The sequence below is a fragment of the Phalacrocorax aristotelis genome, chromosome 6 (genome assembly GCF_949628215.1).
Source record: "Phalacrocorax aristotelis chromosome 6, bGulAri2.1, whole genome shotgun sequence".
NCBI lineage: Eukaryota > Metazoa > Chordata > Aves > Suliformes > Phalacrocoracidae > Phalacrocorax > Phalacrocorax aristotelis.
In genome coordinates, this window is record NC_134281.1 from 56,769,271 (window position 1) to 56,791,785 (window position 22,515).

The window sequence follows — 22,515 nt, forward strand, 5'->3', positions numbered from 1 at the left end:
CTTACTTCTCAATGACACTTAAGCATATACTAGGCACAAGTGTGGCCTCGTATATACTGGTGGTCTGAAGACTTTTCACCCCCTGCCTCCTTACTACACCACCTCCTATTCATCACTGCAGCTTTTTACTTTTCCCTTCATCTCAGCCTAGTTTGCCTGCACAAGAAAGATTTTAAAAAATATATTTTTTAAGTGAAAGTCTTTACTTGAGGGATTTTTTTTAATCTACCAAACTTATTTTCCAGTAACATCTTGACAGTTCTTTATAAAGATGCCAGTATTTCTCCAAACATTTGCAAACATCACTAAGTTGTTTTTAACTTTTGTTTTGCAGTCTTTGAAAGGAATCTATTCTAACAAATGCATAAAAACTCATTGTAGACAGTAATTGTTAGAAGTTAGTCTTATTTTGTGTATCAGTTTGGTCTATTAAAACACACATGTAAATCTAGAAAATTACAAATGTGAGTCGTTAGCTCTGAGGCATATAACTGCCGGGCAAGCAGCCATGACAAATCCAGAAGTATTTAAATCTCTTGGTGTTAAAAATAGGCATAGTAAAGTTGTCACTAAATTTAAAGTAAATCTGTTGTAAAATGTTAACTCCAGTTATGTTTTACATGTAATGTCTTGTGAGGTTGTTGCTGTAGGGCAACATGAATGTAGGCCCATGGTGAGTAAATGGTATTACAAAGCGAATATTTTAATATACAGGGGCCTAAAGCCTGGTCATTTTAAGTGTGCAGCATATGTTGTCAAGAAACAGTGTTTCCTCGTAGTTATATTACTGTTTTTTTTTCTCTAGGGGGATGCCAAAAGTCTTCTAGCCTCTGAGAATGTGAGCACTGGCCAAAAGTTGGACTTTTCAGATACAATGGTACAGCAGAAGCTGGATGAAATAAAGGACCAAATCAAGCGGGAAATAAGGAAGGAACTTAAAATCAAGGAGGGAGCGGAGAACCTCAGGAAGGTCACGACAGATAAAAAGAACTTGGCGTATGTGGACAACATTTTGAAAAAATCGAATAAGAAGTTAGAAGACTTGCATCATAAGTTACAGGAGTTAAATGCACACATTGTTGTAACGGATCCAGAAGATGTTGCAGGTACCATACGTTATTGTGAAATCAGTTTTTCCTCTTGGCTTAAATAAGCTGTATCCCATTTCACTTGAAAAAATTGCTCTGGGAATGAGCAAATCCGTAGCTGGCAAGTTTGTTAATTATGTATGCCTGTTTGTTTTGATTCACAAATAAGTGTCCAGTCCCCCTGAGTTTTAAACTGTTTTCTGGGGAATGCTGCATTTCATGGACTGTTTGATGATGCTCTAAAGACTAACTTAACATGTACCAGTTCTTCGCTTTCAGTTATTACTATATTAAAATACTTCTAATGTTTCCTAATAGCTTTTCACTGTATGAAAAGAAATTTTAGTAGCTCTTCCAGTGACTTTCTCCGAGTTACACTGTAGGCATCAGTATTGACAACTTTTTATGGGGGAAAAAAATTATAATATTTTTACTTTAAAGTTTTGTTTGGTTTGTGGGTTTTTTGTTTTGGTCTTTTTTAGCTTAAATCTAACTGTTAAACTTTTTCTGTTATGCTGTTTATCTGACTAACTTCTGAAACATTTCTTACTGTGGCAATGATTTGTTAATTCTTCAGGCTTTTCCACAATGAAGCTACCATTTTAAAGACAATTTGAGATTGTTTTCACAGAATGGTTGTAAATAATGGTTTTAATTAGTATTTTCTGTGGCATGGCAGTGAGTCAATACTAATTTTGAATGTGTGTTTTAAAAATACCAGGCTTGGTATTTTAAGATGGAATGTTGTGAAAGTAAACAGCCTTTTTTCAGCTTTGTGGAATGACTTGGGAGATATTGCCAGCCTGGTGATTTCACATTGCACAGATTCTTTTTGGCAAAACATTAATAAATGTGCACAAGCCATTGAAGGTGTTTTCTGAAGTGAATGCCAAGCCTTAAGAAGCTTGGGCAGTAGAATAAAAGACCGCCTCATCCTTGTGAAGAAGGGTTGGTTACAGTGAGAATTTAGGAAACCAGTGGTAGGTGATGTCAGCAGCTCATACTGTCTGCCCAGTGACGTGCTGCAGAAGTGTTGAAGTGTGCGTGGCGGCCTGCACGGTAGTCTCTTTATTCTCTGCTTTTTTTGCTTTTGATCTTCGGGATACAAGGGGCAGAGGGGGGGAACAGCTGCAACTAGTGAGGCAAAGTGGTTGCTGCAGCATGAAATGGGAATGAATGCAGTAATGTATGGTTCACAGATAGATTGGGTTTTAAGTAGGCATGAAGCATTCTGTCACATATAGGCTAAGGTTTATGAAAATCCACTTCAGTGTTGACAGTACTGCAACTTTTAAAGGAATGGGAAGAGTAAACAAAGGGAATTGTATATCAACTATGTATAGACTGAATATAAAAATTTGTGTGGGCATAAGTTTGTGAGGCTCATCTAAGTAGTAGAAAGTGGATGAGCACAGAATGCTCTTGTTGGAATGCACCCTCCCAGTGTAGCACTTCAAAACCCTCATCACAATGCGTTACTGAGCAATATTGTCCTCGTGTGTGGCTCAGGAGATGCAGTAAACCCTAGAAAGCATTTACTTGTTCTAAAGAGACGGTTTGGATGCAGAGATCTAAATAATGTTGTTCAGATCCTCACTACACTTCTGAAAAGGCCAGCAGTGCCCATTGCTTTTGTGAATAACTGTTAGCAGCCAGACTCATCTTGCCTTGTTTCAAATACCAGAGACCTCATGAAAGGCTGAAGGGATAAAAGGTCAAAGTTTATAAACTTATGTGCTCCTACTTGCTTTTGATGCATGCTAAACCTCTCAGTATTATGTTTTTAACTTTCATTCTGTTCAAAGTCTTGCTGGAAGATAGCTTTTACAGCTTTAATTATTGAAATATGCAAGGAAAAAAACTTAGTAATTCTGTCGATCTTTATATTCTCTGCATAGTGTCACATCAGGTGTTCCTATGTAAGACCCATTTTAATAGAATAAGTTACATAACCTTCTGAAAAAAGTAGTCTTTATTTCTTTTAATATCTCTTTTTAGATCACATATCTATATGTACCCACCCTCCAAAATTGAAATACTTGAGGTTTTTCATACTCTTTGCCTTGTAATTTAATTGTCTGTCTCCTTCCTCATTCATGGTCACTAATTCATTGAGGGGGAGCACTACCAGTAACCATTCTGTCTGTTTTGAGACTGATAGGTGCAAGTCATCTAGGTGATACTCTGGTTTTTAATACTGAAGTCTTCGGTTTGACTTCAGGTATTAGTGAGCTTGGCCTTCGCAAAATAAGGTTGGTAATATAAAACTTACGACACATCAACTGTGGGTGTTTGTGTGGGTGTGTATATGTATACACACACAATATTCAGCAAATACATAGACACATAGCCTTAAACACTGCCATCGGACAGGAGATGCCTCTGTGGAGAGGTCACAAATACCATCTCAGTTTGGGAATTCTTGCTTTTGCTCAGGATCAAGAGTGAATTTAAAAACCATTTACTGATGAATATGGGAGCTCCCCAAATAAGTGCACTGTTTCCAGAGGTTAGCTAAAGTGAAAAGCTCTGACTTAGAATAAGCTGATGTTTGACCCTTTTTCTGGTCAGTAAGTGACAAATGATTTCAAGGAGAGAAGGAAATATATGGGAAATCTTTAGACTGTGCAGAGCATGAACGCTGAAAGTGTGGTAAAGAGGGTTCAAGAACTGTGGGGGCGAAGGTCTGTGTTCTCTTTACGTACTTTAACATTTTTGGGGGGTTTGGCCCTATGTTCTTGCCTGTCTTCTAGAGTATACCGTGTAGGCTTTTGCAGGTTCTAAGTAGCAAAGTCAGGACTGAGATCTGTGGAGAAGTAATACTGAGAGAGTAATTGCCTGTAAGATGATGATCCCTTTGACCTGTCAGGCCTGAATTCTGAAGATTGTTTTGCACTGTTTCTGTTGACTGGTTGAAAGGTCATTGTGGTAACTTGGAAAAGTCATTTAACCTTTCCTTGTTCCTCTATCTGAAAAGTGGGTGTGAACACGTATCTGCAAAGTGATCCACATTTAGAGCTGAAAAGTGCTGTGCAAGCTGTTGTGACTCTTACAGTTGGTTATGGCATCAAGCAGTGACTTACGTAACTTTTTCTAACAAGCAACTAGTTTGTAGTGTAACTTCTTTGTAATCAGCACAGTGCAATCGATATATGTTAAAACCATTAAATGTAGTTTTAATGAATTTACTGTAGAAAAATTTGTTATAATAACATTTCATTTCAAGCAAGTTGTTTTGATGGGAGCTTGCCTAGAGCGGAAAGCTTTAAGCTTTCCATGTTCTAATGCCATAGGAAATTATTTTCACAACTATTTGAAGAATCGGTATTAAACCTTAACCAAAACATGCAGTTTGCCAAAAAGCTGTATCACTGAACATAAGGGTAGATTTAGCAGGGGATGTATGATTCAGAAACAACTTTTAGCATAATATAGGTTTACTTTACATTATGGGGTTGCTGGTAAATCTAGATTTGTTTTAGAGGTGGGACTTTGTACCCGGGTCTGCCCTTATCATGCAGTGTATTAGTCATCCTAGGACATGGAGTTTTAAAATTTGCAGGTCAGCACTTAAATGTGAAGTAGAATGCAGCAATACAAAACGAGTAGGGCAAGCCTAGTGACCATTACTGCTGAAATATCTGAGAGATTTATCTTAATGTGTAACTTGGGGATGATTACTTCAGTCTTAGAGATGAAGAAATGTTGTATCTTGCAAACACACTTCTACACAGTAGCACAGATTACATTGATATTCTTTTCATGTGTCTAAAAAGTAGCAGTAGAGATTGTGGTTTTTAATATGAATTGGTGAGGTGTAAGATTGAAATAGCTTACCTACAGCAAGGCACTGGTTTAATTGGGCGTATAGCTGATACATAGGATATATATATAAAAATTGGGAAATTAATGTGTTCCATAGAGCTGAAGTAAAGGTGGATAGGGAGGTGAGATGATAAAAAAACCTTGAGGGAATTGAGGAGACTGAGTAAAAACATGGAGAACATGAAATCAAAAACGCAAGTTCATGCCTCTTCTTCCATTCTCCTAACTTCCAAGCTATCAACTTTACATTAAACTTGGCTGTAGGGGTCACAAAATAAATTATTTTGTTGAAGAGCATGACTAGCTTACAGGGGAGTGAGAGAGACTGTTTGGGGGGGGATTTCTTTGTCCCTACAACTGACCAGGTTAATGTGTCAGACACCAAAATGTCCGTATAAGACCAATTACTGGAAACTGGTAGAGGTAGCAGCCAAATTGGTAGAGGTAGTGACTTTTTAGAGAGCAGGCTCCACCTACAAGGCTCATAGCCATAGGAATTTCATGGTAAATTTTGGGAACATTAATGCAGACTGACATTATTGAAACAATTTGAAAGAGTCTCCTGTCACTTGTTTAGTAGTTCAAATTAGCTGTTACTGAATTGAAAACTGAATTGAACTTCAAAAGTTTCCAGGAGGTCAGTGCTGGATGCTCTCTGAGTGCAGAATGTCCACTGCTGCCTTGGACTTACTGATGGCTCAGTCCAAGTGCTGATGCAACCATCTGACTCCCTGAGAAAAGCCTCATGATGCCTCTTTCTTCCCCCTCCAGCAAAGCCTAAACACGCATCACAGGTATTTCTGTTGGGTATGACGCTGATGAGGCTAACTGCAATTAAATATCCTCAAATAAGATTAAAATTAACTATTTACCAAAGGGCACTTGCTGCTAATTGAGTAGCTTAGCAGCATGCTGCAGTACCATCTGGGAGCCCAAATTCGTGAAGTTACATGGGATCCTAGATTTCATGCTGGGCTTATTGAAGAAACAGCATACCTAGCAGCTGGGGAAGACTCCCCAAAGGAATGAGCAGCAGTCTCAGAAGAGTGGAGTTGTGTCGCCACTCCAATAAATATAATTTAGATGGGAGTGCTAGTAAAAGGCAGTTCAGAAGCAAGAAGTTTTTGCTAGTGAGTGCCGTGCAAAGACTCAAACTGAAAAGATTTTCAGAAGAGCAAAGATTATGGTTAAGATAAACATTTCAGACTGAAAACTGCCATTGTCTGATGCAATCCAGACATTAAAAAAAAAATCAGTTAAACCATCACTATTAACTTATTTTAAGTCATATGAGTATATTTTCATGAAAACAGGATATTGCAGGTGCTGGAGAAGCAGTACTGCAGCTCTTCCAGCAGCCTGGATGTGTGCTAACAAGCAGCACAAAACTCATTAGTGTTAAGCAACAACATTCATAGCTGTTCAGCAAAAATAACATGCTAGTTACTTGAAACGAAGTCAAGTTCGCTTGAAATGCATCTGTTTCTTCACTTGATATTCACTATCAAGAAGAAAATGCCTAGGGGCACTAATCCATACCCCAGCAAAGCTCTTGCTGTCCTGTGCAAAGCTGGGCTTGAATGCATCTAAAATGGCAAGCCTTGTGCTGCCCTTAACTGAGAAGCAGACGTGGCAAACTGGAGAATCTCTGGTTTTCCCCAGTGCCTACTTATCTACTTAAGCAAAATATCAATTTGGTATGAGTACTTAACTCTTGTTTAACTTAAAGCATGTACATAAATACCATTGATTGCAAATATCTGGATGAATTTATTACTTATTTGTATTATGAAGATGACTAAATGTCTCCCGATCGGATTTGAACCCCTCTGTATAGTGCTTTACACAAATAGATCAGAGATAACTAGCCGTACTGAACTGATTACACCTCAGTAGACATTACAGAGAGAGGGGAGCAGCAAGTAGAGATGTAGCTTGTAATGCTGCTGCTAAGATTGTCAATGCTTTCCATAATAGGACCAGTTTGTCTGGCTGTTTTAAAACTTTAATCTGAATTCTTCTACAAGAAGCTGCCTCAGGCTGCTTACTGAATGGTAATGGGGTCCAGAGGGAGGAGGAGTCACTTGGAAGCCATTTCTGAAAAGCTGTTGGTAAATTTATTTTTTCTTTAAAAGAAAAAAAAAAAAACTTTGTTAAGAAACCATATTATTCCACGTTTGGGAGGTTAGTGAGCAGCTCTTGTGCCTGAGGGCAACAAATACTTTCTTCCTAGCAATTAGTCCATACTGCGGAAAAGTTTCCTTTGCTGCTGGTTACTAACACAGCATATAGTAGAACCATTTAAACTAAATGGTGGAGGGTAGTTTCAGTCCACAAGTGCAGACCAACAACTCTTGATGACCCACGTAAGTGACGTGGTTACACCTTCACAGTGCAGACACGCAAAGGGAGATAATAACAGCTGCCTGGGCAACCTGAACTGTGGTATCTCTAATTAGTCCTTGACTTGCAACTCGAGTGTTGTTTTAATGCAAAGGAAGAGTGCTTGCATGCATCTTTAAAAGCTGTGAAAACAGGCTTCAGGAGTCCCACAGCCTTCCCAAGGATCATCAGAGGGCTGGGATATTTAAGTGGTAGAGGCCTGCATCATAAATCTAAAGTTGGTAAATATTCATTTATATGATTAATCTACTTTACAAGGAGACTTGACACTGACTTTCAAGTTTTACGCTTGTTCTAATTTTGAGTAGATCATTAGGTGGGGATTAGTTGAATGTGAAGACATAAGTGAGAGGAAAGCATGTTGTTAATCTTCGTTTTATTAGTAACAGATTTAAGGTAAAGCTGTTAAAGTGCAGTTTCACAGAGAAACCAAGCCAAAAACATTGAGGACGGGGTGAATGACAAAACAGATGAGGAATAACACAGATTATTTTTTTTTTTTTTTTTTTTTACTTTTAAACATCTGGTATTTTCTGTACTACCTTTAAGTAATGAGGATGCAGTAAGAGTCTTGAAGTGGCTTGAAGTAAAGAGTGAATTAGCAGCAGAGGAAATTAAAACTCCTTACGTGAAATCTGTATGTAGCCACAGCAAAAATTGCAATTTAGGAGGAAATTACATAGCAAACTTGAAAGTAAAATGTATTAAATCTCCAAAACTAGCTATCAGAAGCTTCTGTAGAAGAAATATGAAATGGCAGATAAGACATCTCCTCCCCACGACACCTCATAATTAATAATTTGTCAGTTACTTGTGCAGTGCCTGTGTTTTCTAATAATTGAGGGTTTCAGGAACCTGATACATCATCCTAGTTTTTATTCAAGGAACATTAACTAAAATTAGGGGGAAAAAAGCCTGTACTCTTGGTATTGAGCAAATATTATCTTCTAGGAGACCAGCTAAAGTCATTTGCCCATAGAGAAGGTATTCTCTTAGCTGTTAGGGCAGAAGAAATCAACAACAACAACAAAAAAAACAGCATTACAGTGGACATAATTTATCCTCTTTTGCAAAAAGTTTGAAAGACAGGCCATTGGGACTGTTAGGGAAGATAGTTGGCCGAAAGCACAGCTGTGTTGGAAATAGTTATGAGGAAGTAGTCCAGTGGCCACTTACTTGTCAGTGCGCTACCAGTTCACGTTGCAGAAGCTGAAATATGAAATGGTGACATAAACTTTCCTGGAGGAGGATAGAAAAGTTAAGGAGTTTGACTATATAATTTGATTGATAAAACTAACTTGCATTCCATTCAGTTAATCCTGCAAGATGGATATTTAAACACAGTGATATTGTCAAACGAAAAAGCTTTATCCCTCCCCAAGATCAGTTGTTCAATAACCTGTCTGCCTATATAGCCAGTATCCCAGGTTTCTGATTCCAGAGCCAAAATAGTTCAGCTTTACACCTAAGGAAAAGGCTCATTTTATCTATTCTTCATTTTGACGCAAACCATGTCTGCAGTGCCCACACAAGAATCAATGAGCTACTTAATATCTGTATTTAGACCATGCTCATTAGTATTGAATATTATTGTCCAAGTTTGTTTTTTAAAATGCTTTGATTTAAAATCGGGAGTGTAGGAAAACTTAATGGAAAACTCCATTATTTTTTTTTTAATTGACTCAAGACATTCCAGAAGAAATAAATCTCCTTTGAAACAAAAATAGACCTAGTTGCAAACCTGCCTATTTTGCCACTCCCGGAAGTGATTCATGTGAATTAGGACATGTGTAGGAGTCACTAGGCTTTCGTGAGGCTTTCCATGTTAAGGCGCATTTGCAGCGCTGTTGCAAAGTAGCTCCGGAGAGGAGCGTCAGTCTTAATACTTAAGTATGATGTTCCAGCTTTGTTTGATCTATAACTTAACAGAATAGAGAGGTTTAGGGTGTTTTGGGGATGTGTTTTGCTTTTTTGCAGGTGGTTTTTTTCCTTCTTTTTTTTTCTGCATACATTACATCTTACCTTTTAATTCACAGATTGTCCTAGGACTCCTGATACTCCAAACAGCGATCCTCGTTTTTCTACTAACAGATTGATGGCCTTACAGAAGCAATTGGATATAGAACTGAAGGTAAAACAGGGAGCAGAAAATATGATACAGATGTACTCCAATGGCTCTTCAAAGGTAAGGCTTTGGAATGCTTAAAGAACATGAAATGATGGTGGATTTTCATATTTCTGTGGTGTGAATGTACAGTGTAGAAACAGTGTGCAATTTCAGTGTTATTAGTTTGGGATGTATTTTTTAAGTAGTTATGTCAAATCTGCTACAATTTTCTATCCCATTTTTTGTTGTGGTCTGATACAAGTGATTGTTTTATCAATTTGTCCACATGCAGTTCAACCTAAATAACAAATCCGGCTTACTAAATTTAGTACATCTAGTAATCTTTGATCATGTGTGATTCACTCACCAGCAAAGCTTGATATGGCACTGACTGGTGTCTGATGCTTTTCCCAGCTCTTGTAGGAAACAAAAAATCCACTAGTTTAAAGTTCTAATGTGCGTGATAATTACACAAAAGGCAGCATTGCCAAGCCCGCTTCTGAAATGGTCATCTAGTTTTAGTTGGCAGTAAAAAGGTTTGTTTTAATAAGATGTGCATAGTATTCTGATGGAGTTGTTAAAATCTGCATTAGTATGCATGCACATAAAATACACATTAAAACGCTCTTTTTCGTAACACAAGCGTGGTAGTCTAGAGGTAGCATCTGATAACGTCAAACTGAAATTAAAAATAAAGCCACAGTTATTTCTAGGTCTGAATTTTAAATACATGCTCACTTGCACTCACTCTCTTGATAGCATCAGAAGTTCTCCAAGGGGCAGGGGGTTGCTTAACCCCTAAATGGATTTGTCTTCCTACACAGTCCTACCTATGTAATCAAATTCATCATACACTAAGAATCCTTTAACTCAACTGAAAGTCAAGCCAAACCTTTTAAATGAAGGGAGAAAAAACGAAACAAACCCAAACCCAAGAACTAAACAACAACAAAAAAAGCCAAAGCTAAAAATGTTTTATGAGTATAAGGGAGTCATATTTCTCAAATGAGAAAAACGCGGGGTGGGGGGGTGTCCTCTACTTACCTGCCCCTTCACCCATCGTTAGTTACTCATTACCTGTTCTTTCCATTTACTTTTACTAAATCATTAAGGAGATGAATTTCCAAACCACGGGAAAACACAGGCATAGACCTAACAAATAGTATGTAGTAGCTTGGTTAGATGTTTCTGTGTCCAGATAATAGTAAATAAAATTAAAAAGCTTTAAGTTCTTGACTGACTGAGCCAACACTTGGCTTGGTCTGTGAATTTAATGAAAGTGTTTGACTTGAAGAGTAGACATCTGTGAATTGTGTTGCTACCCCTTATAATATATATATATTATAATATAATATACTAACCAGAAGGTGTTGGAAACGAACTTCATGTTTCTGAGTGAATTGCTGCTAGGGGCTGGTGAAGAGGCAGATCCCTTTGTACCTGCCTCCTGGATGACTTTCTTGTACCTCAAAATAATTACAGCAAATGCTGCTGACTCCCAGAATATTACTTTAGACTGGATGGACCATAGGTGCCAGCAGGCTCATTCTGTCCCGGCGACACTTCTGTTGAACCAGCTGGCGCTTTGGTAGCCTTATCTGAAAGCGACCTGTAACCTACTAGCCTGGGGCAGATGGAAGAAATATCTGGAGTGCACCTTATGACTAAGGGCCTGGGAATGCTGTCCATGCACCACAGTCCCTCAGCTCCTGGAAACCCTGGAGTCTACATCCTCTGGGGCCATGTACTTAACATCAGGTACACTTAAAAATAATGATCAGCTGACCCAAGAGGATCAAAAGACATGCATGAATTATGTTCCTCATAAACCCTCAGTAAGCAACCTTATAACAGCCTGAAAAAACTTAACTAAACGCTCAGGCTATACTATTAGACATTGTTAGCAGGCTTTGATCAGGCTAGGTAGCAAGGATAAATTCTGGCTTGCTTTATGATTGAGGCATGTAATTAAAATTGATGATTGAATCTCGTATTTGCAATTGGAAATGCTTAAATCAGCCTACCAGACTGGGTGTATATAGTAACTGGGCTGGGGAGAGCAAGGTGGAAAACACAAGGGCATTGCCAGCTGCTCCGACAAACAGGATGGAAATGGTGCGTATTTGTTCTCTCATGTTCTTAATGCTCAGTAGTGTGTTGATTTGGCAGGTTTAAACTGTAGGTTTGAGCATGGTGATTATGTTTGAAAAAGCAGAGCTTAAAACAACTCAAGTGTTTGGATGAGGTGGGCAAAAGGGGCAGAAAATTCCCAGTTTGAATTCAACCCCGGTGATCTAGTAGTTCTTTAAAAAGTAGTCACAGGACCCTCTTTAAAAAAAATGACTCTTTTGTGTCCTTTATACAAGTGCCGTATGATTTAATTTCAAATTTGTTGTATGATTTTTCAGACCTAAATTTAATGGAGGGAGGCCATCATTTGTTTCTTAAAAATGAAAAAGCAGTCTGTTAACAGTAATAAACCCATCATCTCATGGGAGGGTTTTCCCTTTGTACTTATTGTATTTGCTTCAGTAACATTCAGCTCAACCTATTCAGACTTAAGTGCTTCTGAGATATTGATCGTCTTTACTTGGACTTGTGTGGATTCTCTGAGACCCCATGACAGCTCTGCAGATCAGTTTTGCAGGCACTGTCAGTTCTTCCGTACTCAGGAGATGCCTTGAAATACTTTGTATTCAGCCTCCGACACTGAAAGAGCTGCTGAGTATAACACATCCATTTTGATTCTGAAGATGGGATCTTCTGTCTCTTGAAAACATAAGGATATCTCTATAATCCTGAATTACCTCCAGTCTACGACATTGAAGGGCTGGTGTTGCCCCTGAGCAAGGAAATCGATTGCAGTAAGAGGATATGAGGGACAATCAAGAGCAGCAAGATCAAAAATAAGATAAAAGTGAAGATACAGACAAAGAAACTCTTGTAGCATATTTGTACATCAGAATGATGCATGGGACAAGGTTTAATACAGGATTCTAGAGTTGCTTGTAATCTGTTACTTAGACCCCGTGCTCTGCTGTAGACAGTGGTTGTTTCAAAAGTTGACGTTTGTATTTGAGAAGCCATTTATTTAGGAAATTCAGTGTACTCATTAAATAATTGGATAGCAAACATGGAATCTTAAAACACAGAAACTAGTATCTCTGAAGTGTTGGTTAATACTACCACTTAAAACCAGGAGTTCTGAGACTATGGTATGCAGTGGGGACACAGTTTCTCCCCATGCAGCCGAAGCCTTTTTATGTGTCTACCTTGGTGTATCTACCCTGCAAGACATAGGGTGGCACTAAAATATCCAAGTGAGTAATACATTAGGTGCAAGGTCATAGAGGAGCTCTGTGAAAGTAAATTTCTCTCTTCTCAGCATACTGATTTTTCTCACGGTTTGCTTCGTGGTGCCAGTATTTCTAGCTCTGGGTATCTGTGCTACACTGCAGTTCTTTGTCTTGGTTGTGGTAAGGGGAAGAATTTGATTTCTTTAACTTATTAAATAATTGATAACTTCATTATAAAATTAAATATAAGTATAAACCATGTCCATGGGAAAGTAACTTATTAATGAGGTTATAGAGTGGCTATAAAGTGAGTTAACCAAAATACCCTTTGGGTTATAACAAGTCTGATACTCATCTACACTGAGTACTGTTACTGTGATTGATTGGTACTGCACAGACAGGACAAATAGACTGCCTTAAACTTTCTTATACCCCTTTTTTGTTCTTACTGCAAGTCAGATCACCTTTAAGTTATCTGGTAATTCCCAGAACAAATGGAGTGAGCCATGCAGCAGCCATGGAAACACACGCACAGTTCCACATCCAAGAAGCATTTGATAATCCAGTCCTCCAGTAGCTGGAGGACAAAAAAATGGTGTACCTGAGAAATGCGTGTATGGCTGGATGTGCTCCTGACAATGAAACGGTGTTATCAGTTAGTTGGAAGGTTGATCTTCAGAAATGTTCTCTTCTAAACTGCTTCTTCTGTTACTGCTTTTGAAAATAAACGTTGGTTAGCTTAGTTTATTTAGATGAAAAGTACTGTACTTTAAGTTGCTGATGAAATAGCTGATGAAGTAACCCTGGTATATGATGTACTTATTAATGCAAGAAAACTTCAGCTTTGATTTGTTCAGGAAAAAACATTCTGCAGACTTATTTACAGTGTCCTATGTAAGCTACCTTCATATTTCTAATTTCAAGAAGATCAGCTCAAGTGAATTAGTACAATGATTTTTATATAGATTTAGTCCAACAAATTTGTCTATTAGAAGAGTTCTCATCATACTCACAGTAAATTTGAGTCATTCTGCATAGGGTGGAGGTATTTTGCATTTAATATCTTGTCCTTTCTTTAGTATCAGCTTACAAAACATTAATCTACACATGTAATGTTGGTAGATCATGCCTCCTTCATTCAGCTTTAAACAGATACTGTTTCCATGGGAGTGGCTTGTAGTCTTTAATCAACCAGAACATGCCTCTGTCCTAACTTAATTTCTACTAATATCCTAACGTGGTTAGTTGAACTGGTCTGCTATACCCAATGAACTACATAGATTTAGTTCTTGTTCCTAAAGCAAGTGGGTTTTGAAGCTTTCAATGTGTTGTGTTTTCATGAAGAGTTTACTATTTTAACTTCTTGTTTGTTTGATTGTTTTAACAGGATAGAAAACTTCTTGCCACAGCCCAGCAGATGCTCCAGGACAGCAAGACAAAAATAGAAGTTATAAGGATGCAGATTCTTCAGGCAGTCCAGACCAATGAATTGGCTTTTGATAATGGTGATGGAGCAGAAAGGAAATATGAATTGTTAATGTCAGAATGCCATGTAGATATGTACCCATATGCACACAGAGTTGTCATAAATTTATAGTAGGAATGTTAGCCGAAGCTTGCATGAACCAAAAATAATTGGAGACTAGGCATACCATTGCATGTGTTAGGATGCCAAATACATCTGACTTGAAGCAAAACACCTTAAGCTTAATATCGAGAAATACAATCTCTTCATTGCCCTCTTTATACCTTACGCAGTCCATTTTTGCTTTGTGGTCTTCATTCTCCCTTCATGCATGCTTTCTTTTGTCTTAACAATAACTAGTAATTTTCTTTTAAAGCGTGCAATCTTTTCACTATCCTAAAAAAATAATCTGATGCATATACAAAGCCTGCTCATCATGTTTAAATAGATTGACCTTATTATTACTAATGGGAGCACAGATGGAGGCAAATTTTTGCTACCTTTATGGGTATTTAGGCTAGATTGAGTAGCAAACAACTATTTTGAACTAAACCCAGTGTTTTTAAAATGGCATGACTTGAAATACTCATGCTGCATTTCAGAAGTAGTTTTAAACTTGCATTTCTTTGGAAAACATTAATTTAAAAAAAAAAAATTACCCCTGAGCAATAATAGCACAAGTGTGCTACAAAACTGTGGGCATATTGGTACGTCTCTAAGTCTTGAACCTTATCCATATGCATTTCTGAGTATTGGAGTTGTATGACAATGCTCGTAATCAGGGTCTGGATGTATCCTAGATAATGAAAAACTTGTGTGTGTTTTGTTTTGTGGGGTGGGGAGGTTGGTTTTCTTTGTCTCTGCATTTGTGACGCTACTGGCTTTTTCTAACACCCCATCTTAGCACATGGATTTATGCGTATCATTTGCTCAGAAGAAAAAGGTTTTCAAGTGAGAAAGGGCTTTGAAATTCCTCTTTTTGTGTTCCTACTACTGTTAGAGCTTTAAACAGAAAGGAATATATCCAGGGAACTTTCTAATTCTGTTTAGGAAATCTAAACACTGTAAGAAGTGGACACTAGAATGGCTAACCCGAAGTATTTGGGGATGGCAGTGTATGGGACTTCTTCCATGCTCTGTGCTGGCAGAAGCCAGATGCCCTGGGATTTTGAATGAAGCAGGAGAATTATCAGAAACCGATCAGGGATCTACTTAGCTGCAGAGTAGTTTGAAAGATAAATCCTCAGAGCATGGTTCAGAAATATGAAAGTCTCAAAATCTCCTTCTTGCCAGCTGACTGATGTTTGGGAGATCTGGCTTTTATTCCTTAACTTCCCTGAAGACATGTTCTTTTTCTCACATCCTCTAGCAGTTATAGCTCCTCAAGGAGTAGGACTCGTTCTTTGGATTGAGGCCCTAATTATTCCTTCTTCCAATTGCAGATGCTTAAAATTTTCACTGGTGCTTTCCTGACATGCTTCAGGCTTTTCTTTGGACCAAATCTGCATATCTCACTTTTTTTTAAATCTTTTTTTCTTTTTTTTCCTCCCCTCCCCTCTGTTTAGATGGGGGACAGGTTAATATTAAAGAAGTTAAACATGGGCATGGTCTTCATTGAAGATTGTTTGTTTATATCTCTTTGCAGCAAAACCTGTGATAAGCCCTCTTGAACTCCGAATGGAAGAATTACGCCATCATTTTAGGATAGAGTATGCTGTAGCAGAAGGTGCAAAAAATGTGATGAAACTACTTGGATCTGGGAAAGTTACCGACAGAAAGGCACTTTCAGAAGTAATTTATGTCATTGCAATTTCTGATAAATTATTTTAAATGTTCTTTCAAGAAAAAATATTTGAAATATTCCCTTTTTTTTTTTTTCATTTTGAAAAGGCTCAAGCAAGATTTAATGAGTCAAGCCAGAAGCTGGACCTTTTGAAGTATTCACTGGAACAGAGATTGAATGAACTTCCGAAAAACCATCCCAAAAGCAGTATTATTATAGAGGAGCTTTCGTCAGTCTCTTCACCCACATTAAGTCCTCGTCAAAGTGTAATATCTACTCAAAACCAGTATAGTACACTGTCCAAACCAGCAGCTTTAACAGGTATGACTTATGGAGCTTTTTGTTTTTATTTTATTTCATTAAATGGTTTAAAACACGTCCTTAATGCCAACTTTATTTCTTTCTGGATGTGCTTCATTGTTGTTTTTTTCCTAGACGAAGGCATTTAGAATTTCCAAGTGTCTATTCACCAAAAAAATGCAGATAAGTTTCTTTGATTTATTTATTGAACTTCTTATAATCCTATTGAAAAAGTGAAGTTTTGGCCTTAAGGTAGGTCACTGGGGAATGATATCACTAGTGTTTACCTAATGCCTTTCATCTTTAGATTATCAAGCACTTTAAAAGGTGGGTAAGTATCATTATCCCCATTTTACAGATGGGGAAACTGAGGTGCAGAAGGGTTAAGTGACTTGCCCTGGTCATACCACAAGTCAGTGGCAGAGCTGGAGATAGGCATCCAGCTTTTCTACCCATCCCTGTCTTACCCACTGGACCACACTGGCTTCCTAGAAGGTGGGATTTATGCTACAAAACATGCGTTATATTTCTAAACCAAAGGGGGAGACCCTCACAAATGTGAATGGAACTATTGAAGCCTCTGTTCATTGGTGTGAATTGTTTTCCTCGCAATTAAATATGGAGATGTTTTAAGAGATGTAGCCTACTATGAGGGAACAGTACATTTATATATAAATATAAGGTGTAGGAACTTCCCATAGTTCGGGTTCACCTGGAATTGTTGTCCTTCATTGGAATAAACTGTTTCAAGAGATGAGCCATACTTTAACAAAGCTCTTAAACATTTGCCTCCCACTGTTCTTAAAGAAAAGCAAACACTTCTGACTACTTGGCATTATGTTGCTTTACTAAATTTACTTAATAAGCAGTCGTGTAAGAATTATTAGTACAGATGGGTTAGGAAACAAAGCAAAAAAACCAAAAACATTTTACATGTAACTATTAACAGAGTAGGTTTATTACAAAAACTCCCTGTAATTCAAATGTTACTCTAGTTATACATGTATAACTGAAACCAGAATTTAGTTTTCAAGTACCGTGGAGTTGTGTTTTAAAACAAAAAGAGGAACTCTTCTGCTGACCTGCAATAATAATAATAAAATGGGGCGAATCTACTTCCATTTTGGTTGAATAAGACACATAGCAAAGGGTAAAAAACATCAGGACCTCAGCCAAGAGCCCTTGTAAAGTTGCCGAGTGGTGAGGGGAACTTTTTTTCATCTTATGGAATTTCAAATAATCAGTGACCATGGGCAGGAAGTATCGCGCCTTGGTTTTAAAACAGCTTCATTTTTTTATTCTTTTCCTGTAATACATAATCATGAGTCAGATCCATTATAGTGCCAAATAATTCCTCTTTAAACATCATTTACTGATACATGTGAACAGTTTCTAATAGGAATTATCAAACAGAGCTACATGCTTGTGAAGTTCTTAATAGTTTCACTTTCATATTGGCTACACAAAGAGCTTTTGTGTCGAATTGGATTTAAATGAACGGTGTCTTTGTGTTTTGCCTCTAACACTTTGACAAATAAATCAGTGCTACTGTCATACTTGTTAAAGTGCCTCAGTAGAACTTTCTGATACGCATCCAGTCCTTATGCAAGATTATAGCCTTTCCGCTTACTAATTTCTTTTTTTCTAAACAGAGTTTGGGAATGAGTAGTGTTCTACCTTTTTACCTGTTTCAGGAGCCAATAGCGTCTCTTTGTCTTTATAGCCTAATGGTTAGCTGTCGCTTATGGCTCTTAGTTCCCTAAAGGGTGGGACTTCTCCTCACACTGGTTCCTTGGTGCCTTCTGTGGTCTATAATGTTGCCAGACCATTTTTATGTCAAGTCTGACTTAAGTTCCTGTTACAAAAGAGTACTTTTAAGTTTCACATTTAAATACATTTGCTGTCAAAAGAACACCATGTTTAAGTGTGGCGCTTCTAGCTGGTAGTGTGACTATGAACTGGCTAATTTTACTACTTCTAATAGTTAGTTTTGTTAGTATCAGTGGTGTCACAGTTTTACAGATCCTATCTTGTACAGGATGAGGTAAGCCTACCGTTCTCATAACCATCTGTGGTATTCAGATGTTTGTGTGCTGCTGGAGGAAATTCTCTTAAATTAGAACGACAGCCTCTGTACCTCATTTCATTAAAGACTTAAAAGATTTCGAAGAGTAGCTTCTTGTCTCAGCTTTTACAAATCCAAATTCAGTCAAGTTGGAACAATTTGACTTTTAAATCAGGTACTGACTCAAATTTGGCTTCAGCATGCAGCAGGCAAATGTGATTTCTGAATGTATCTTAAGCAGCTTTCCAGTTTCAATAATCAATGTCTTCATTTTTATTACCAAAGCGATGGATTCAATAATAATTGGTTATATAAAACTCATGAAAAATTGTTATTGTTTCATCTGCAAGGTCCATCGTTTTAATAAGAAACTTAGGATTCATAATCTTAAAAAAAATTATATTGCTTACAATCTGAACCCAAGGCAGTTAGTTTTCAAGTGAAGAAAACAAAGATGCTTCTGAGACACGGAACAAAAAATAATTTTGCATTATTTTGGTGAACTGTTGCTCCTTCTAGAGGGTTGAATCCCACACGTTTACTTTTAATGCTCATTTTCAGAATATTTGTCTGTCTGAGATCTGTCTTTTGACTCCATCTGATATCTCTGTTCTACCCTGCGGGGGTCAGAACATGAGCTATTGCCATAAATCAATCACTAGTCATTCACTTTGTTTACTTAAGAACAGAAAGCTTTAATAAATCATTGTCTGTCTTATTCTAGGTACCCTGGAAGTTAGGCTAATGGGCTGCCAAGATATTTTGGAAAATGTCCCTGGTCGATCAAAAGCCACATCGATTACGCTACCTGGTTGGAGTCCAAATGAACCCAGATCATCTTTCATGAGCAGAACCAGTAAAAATAAAAGTGGGAGTAGTAGAAACCTTCTGAAAACAGATGACTTGTCCAGTTCAGTATATTCTAACTGCTCTTATTTTTATGCGTATCTTTTATTTACGTTTTAATGTGCATGCCGTGTTCTGTAATTTAAAATACTAAATTGATTTGAGATTTAAACCTATGTACTTCTTCATCTGTCAAGTTATTTAAAGAAACAAAACCCACCAAAAACACAAACAACCACGCTACTATGCCCGTAAGAACCAATTAAATATGAGATTACATTTTTAAGGGAAACTCACTGAAGATTATTTTGTTTGTGGAAAATCCTCTTAAAGATTTAAGCTGAGTTTGTGTACTTTACTTACAGATGAAGTCTGTGCTGTACTGAAGCTGGATAACACTGTGGTTGGCCAAACTAGCTGGAAGCCTATTTCCAATCAGTCATGGGATCAGAAATTTACACTGGAACTAGACAGGGTAAAAATGCGGTCTTACTTCACTGACAGCTATTGTCGATTCCTTAGATTAATTTCATGTTGCTTTATTTCTCCTCTTCCTTCTGTGATGATGTTCCAATTTCATAGGTGCAAGCGTTCCCATCCTTAACAGAGAGCTCGCTGGGGTTCAGCTGTTATGCTGGTCTGGCAGTCTAGAAATTTTACCTTTTCTGGCCTACAAACTGATGTAATAGTTTTATCCAAGATCTAACACCTGGCCTCTTTTTAAACCTGTGAGATGGTGCTTAAATTTGTATTAGGATCATCAACTTCCCATTATTTATCAAAATTCTAATATCAGATACAGTTCGGGTATTTTGGAAAGCTATGTCCTAGATTTTTTACAGTGCTTCTGTAGAAGTGTTCTCACGTGAAGCTAATCAATTCTTTAGGAGTAATAAATAAACTCACTAATAGTTCGTTCCTAGAACTTTTAACGTTACTTGGAGGACACAAGTATCAAAATTATACTTAATGTTTCTTTCCTCACACCTTTTGAAGAGCATTTGTTATAATAGTTTTAATCAAGCATTTGGTTTTTCAGATACGTGGTAGTATTTTAAGGTACAAGGAATTTTTTTTCATTGGTGTTTAAAATAGACTGAAAAATAAGCTGTATTTTAGAAGCCTAAATGTCACCTCCAGCATATATTTAAATCAAATGAGGGAGAGAAAAAAAAAAAGGCACCTTCCTGTTTTTGCTCTCTCCCAACTCGCCCCACCGCTCCGAGCCCCAAACCAGATCCCTCCATCTAGGAAGGATGCAGTTTCAGATCTGCAGGTAGAAAAATCCAGGTTCCAGTTAGCAGTGCAGAACAAAACTAGCAGCTGTGGGGACCTCAAGCCTTGATTATTCTCAGATTAAGACTAGGACTAATCAAAGTTTAGTAGCTGCTGCTGACAGCCTAGTATGCGTCATGTTCACTGTGTAAGAACTCAGTGTAAGATGCTTTTTCGTGCCAGAAAAGGACCTTGCTTCTGCTGGGGATGACCACGCATCCTCCCTATTTGAAATGCATGTTCCAAACCCCATCATTTTTTTTTTTATCTGTTGCTGCTGCTTAGCTCTTTTAAACCTACAGCTGTCATGTAGAGACAGTAAATTGCTGCATCATGATGGAATTAAACTATGCTAACTGAACTTAGTAACATACAATGCTGCTGTTACATGGTATTGCAGGATTCTTCATGTTTTGTAACATACATTCTTAGGGTGTCTTATGCCTAAGTCCCACTGGCAAGATATACCAGTAGTTCTTTTTAGTTTAAAACTTTTGGCCCCTCTTTGCAACCATGTCACAAAAACCGTATGTATTTTTAGAGATGCTGTATGAAGTCTTCCATCACGATGGGTCTGCAGGTACTAGTATGTCACTATGCAGCCACGAAATGCAGTTGATACTTGTAAATAACATGGAAAACTAGTGAAGTTGAAGTTTCTTAAACAGAGGTAAAAATTTCTTGTCAGAGCTTGGGCTAAAATATCTTGAACTAGCACTGTTAGACTGGCTCAAAAAGTCTGGTGACTGTTTGACTCTCCTACTCCTGGGGGAATTTTACACTCAGGCTTTTTTTTGGACGCTGGTGATCACGTCTGAACTGAAGTGAGATGCGACGACCGTCCTAGTGAGAGCTTGCTCAGTCTGGCTTCTTAGCCCTGGCGCTCTTTTAAAGTAGCAGCTCTGCATCCTTGAGTTGCTAGATCTTCTGCTTGTACAGAGCTAACTCCTGCAGAGCACTTACTAATAAGAGATTTCCTGTGTATATGTTTCCTGTCGTAGTCACGTGAATTAGAAATCTCAGTTTATTGGCGTGACTGGAGATCTTTGTGTGCAGTAAAGTTTCTGAGGTTGGAAGACTTCCTGGATAACCAACGGCATGGCATGTGTCTGTATCTCGAACCCCAGGGCACTCTGTTTGCAGAGGTAAGAATGTTTCTTTGAAGCACTTGAGCATACTTGCAAGTGCTACATTGCAGAATAGTTTAAGAAGCTTTTCTTAGACTTTTAAGAACACATTTTCTTCTAAAACTTGACTTATAACACACATTATTTGAACTGCAGGTTACGTTTTTTAATCCAGTTATTGAAAGAAGACCAAAACTCCAGAGGCAGAAGAAAATTTTTTCAAAACAGCAAGGTGATTGTTTAATTTAAACATGTAAAGCATAAAAATTGTACAGATCTGTGATAATTTTTATACAGGGACCTAATATTTGCCTGTGAGTAAAGCTGTTGATAATGAAGGATTGGGCATTGCATGTAGAAATGCTTTGATTTAGAATTCCTTATTATGCATTAGCATTTAATAGTGAATAATTAGGAATTGCTATGGAATATGACAAATTCAGTTTGTTCTTCATAAACTGTAAACTGATTAATATGCATTTTTTTTTAATTATAGCTTTTGGTAATAAGTAAGGAAATTACTTGCACTCTTATTTTCTTTTTTCACAATATCCACAGGCAAAACATTTCTCAGAGCTCCTCAAATGAATATTAATATTGCCACTTGGGGAAGGCTGGTAAGAAGAGCTATTCCTACAGTAAATCACTCTGGCACCTTCAGCCCTCAAGCAGCAGTGCCTGCTACCGGGCCAGTGGTCGATGCACACATTCCTGAGCTAACTCTGCCAGCTGGGTAGGTGATATCTTCAGTTTCTAAGTACTCTTAAGAGCAAGAGTAACAGTGAGATGCTTACGCCCTGATGTACGTAATGTATGTCAAATCTGTTTGTTCTGCAAGACTGCAGACCTCTCAGTGTTTTAATTTTGGGCTTCCATTTTGTAGACAGATCTACACACACAAGATCTGTTTTCGGAGAAATCTGCATAGCGCGCGG

The 22,515-nt window shown here is 37.7% G+C and overlaps 1 protein-coding gene across 1 annotated transcript in view; it reads left to right on the forward strand.

Annotated features, from left to right (window-relative positions):
• PKN2 (protein kinase N2) overlaps positions 1–22,515 on the forward strand; it is a 56,563-nt gene that overhangs the window by 23,703 nt on the left and 10,345 nt on the right. The window contains exons 2-11 of the mRNA XM_075098064.1: positions 806–1,106; positions 9,353–9,501; positions 14,107–14,224; positions 15,830–15,975; positions 16,075–16,288; positions 19,057–19,242; positions 19,544–19,653; positions 21,455–21,598; positions 21,737–21,812; positions 22,139–22,313. Coding sequence (XP_074954165.1) covers positions 806–1,106; positions 9,353–9,501; positions 14,107–14,224; positions 15,830–15,975; positions 16,075–16,288; positions 19,057–19,242; positions 19,544–19,653; positions 21,455–21,598; positions 21,737–21,812; positions 22,139–22,313 — 1,619 coding nt within the window. The remainder of the gene's footprint in view (positions 1–805; positions 1,107–9,352; positions 9,502–14,106; positions 14,225–15,829; positions 15,976–16,074; positions 16,289–19,056; positions 19,243–19,543; positions 19,654–21,454; positions 21,599–21,736; positions 21,813–22,138; positions 22,314–22,515) is intronic.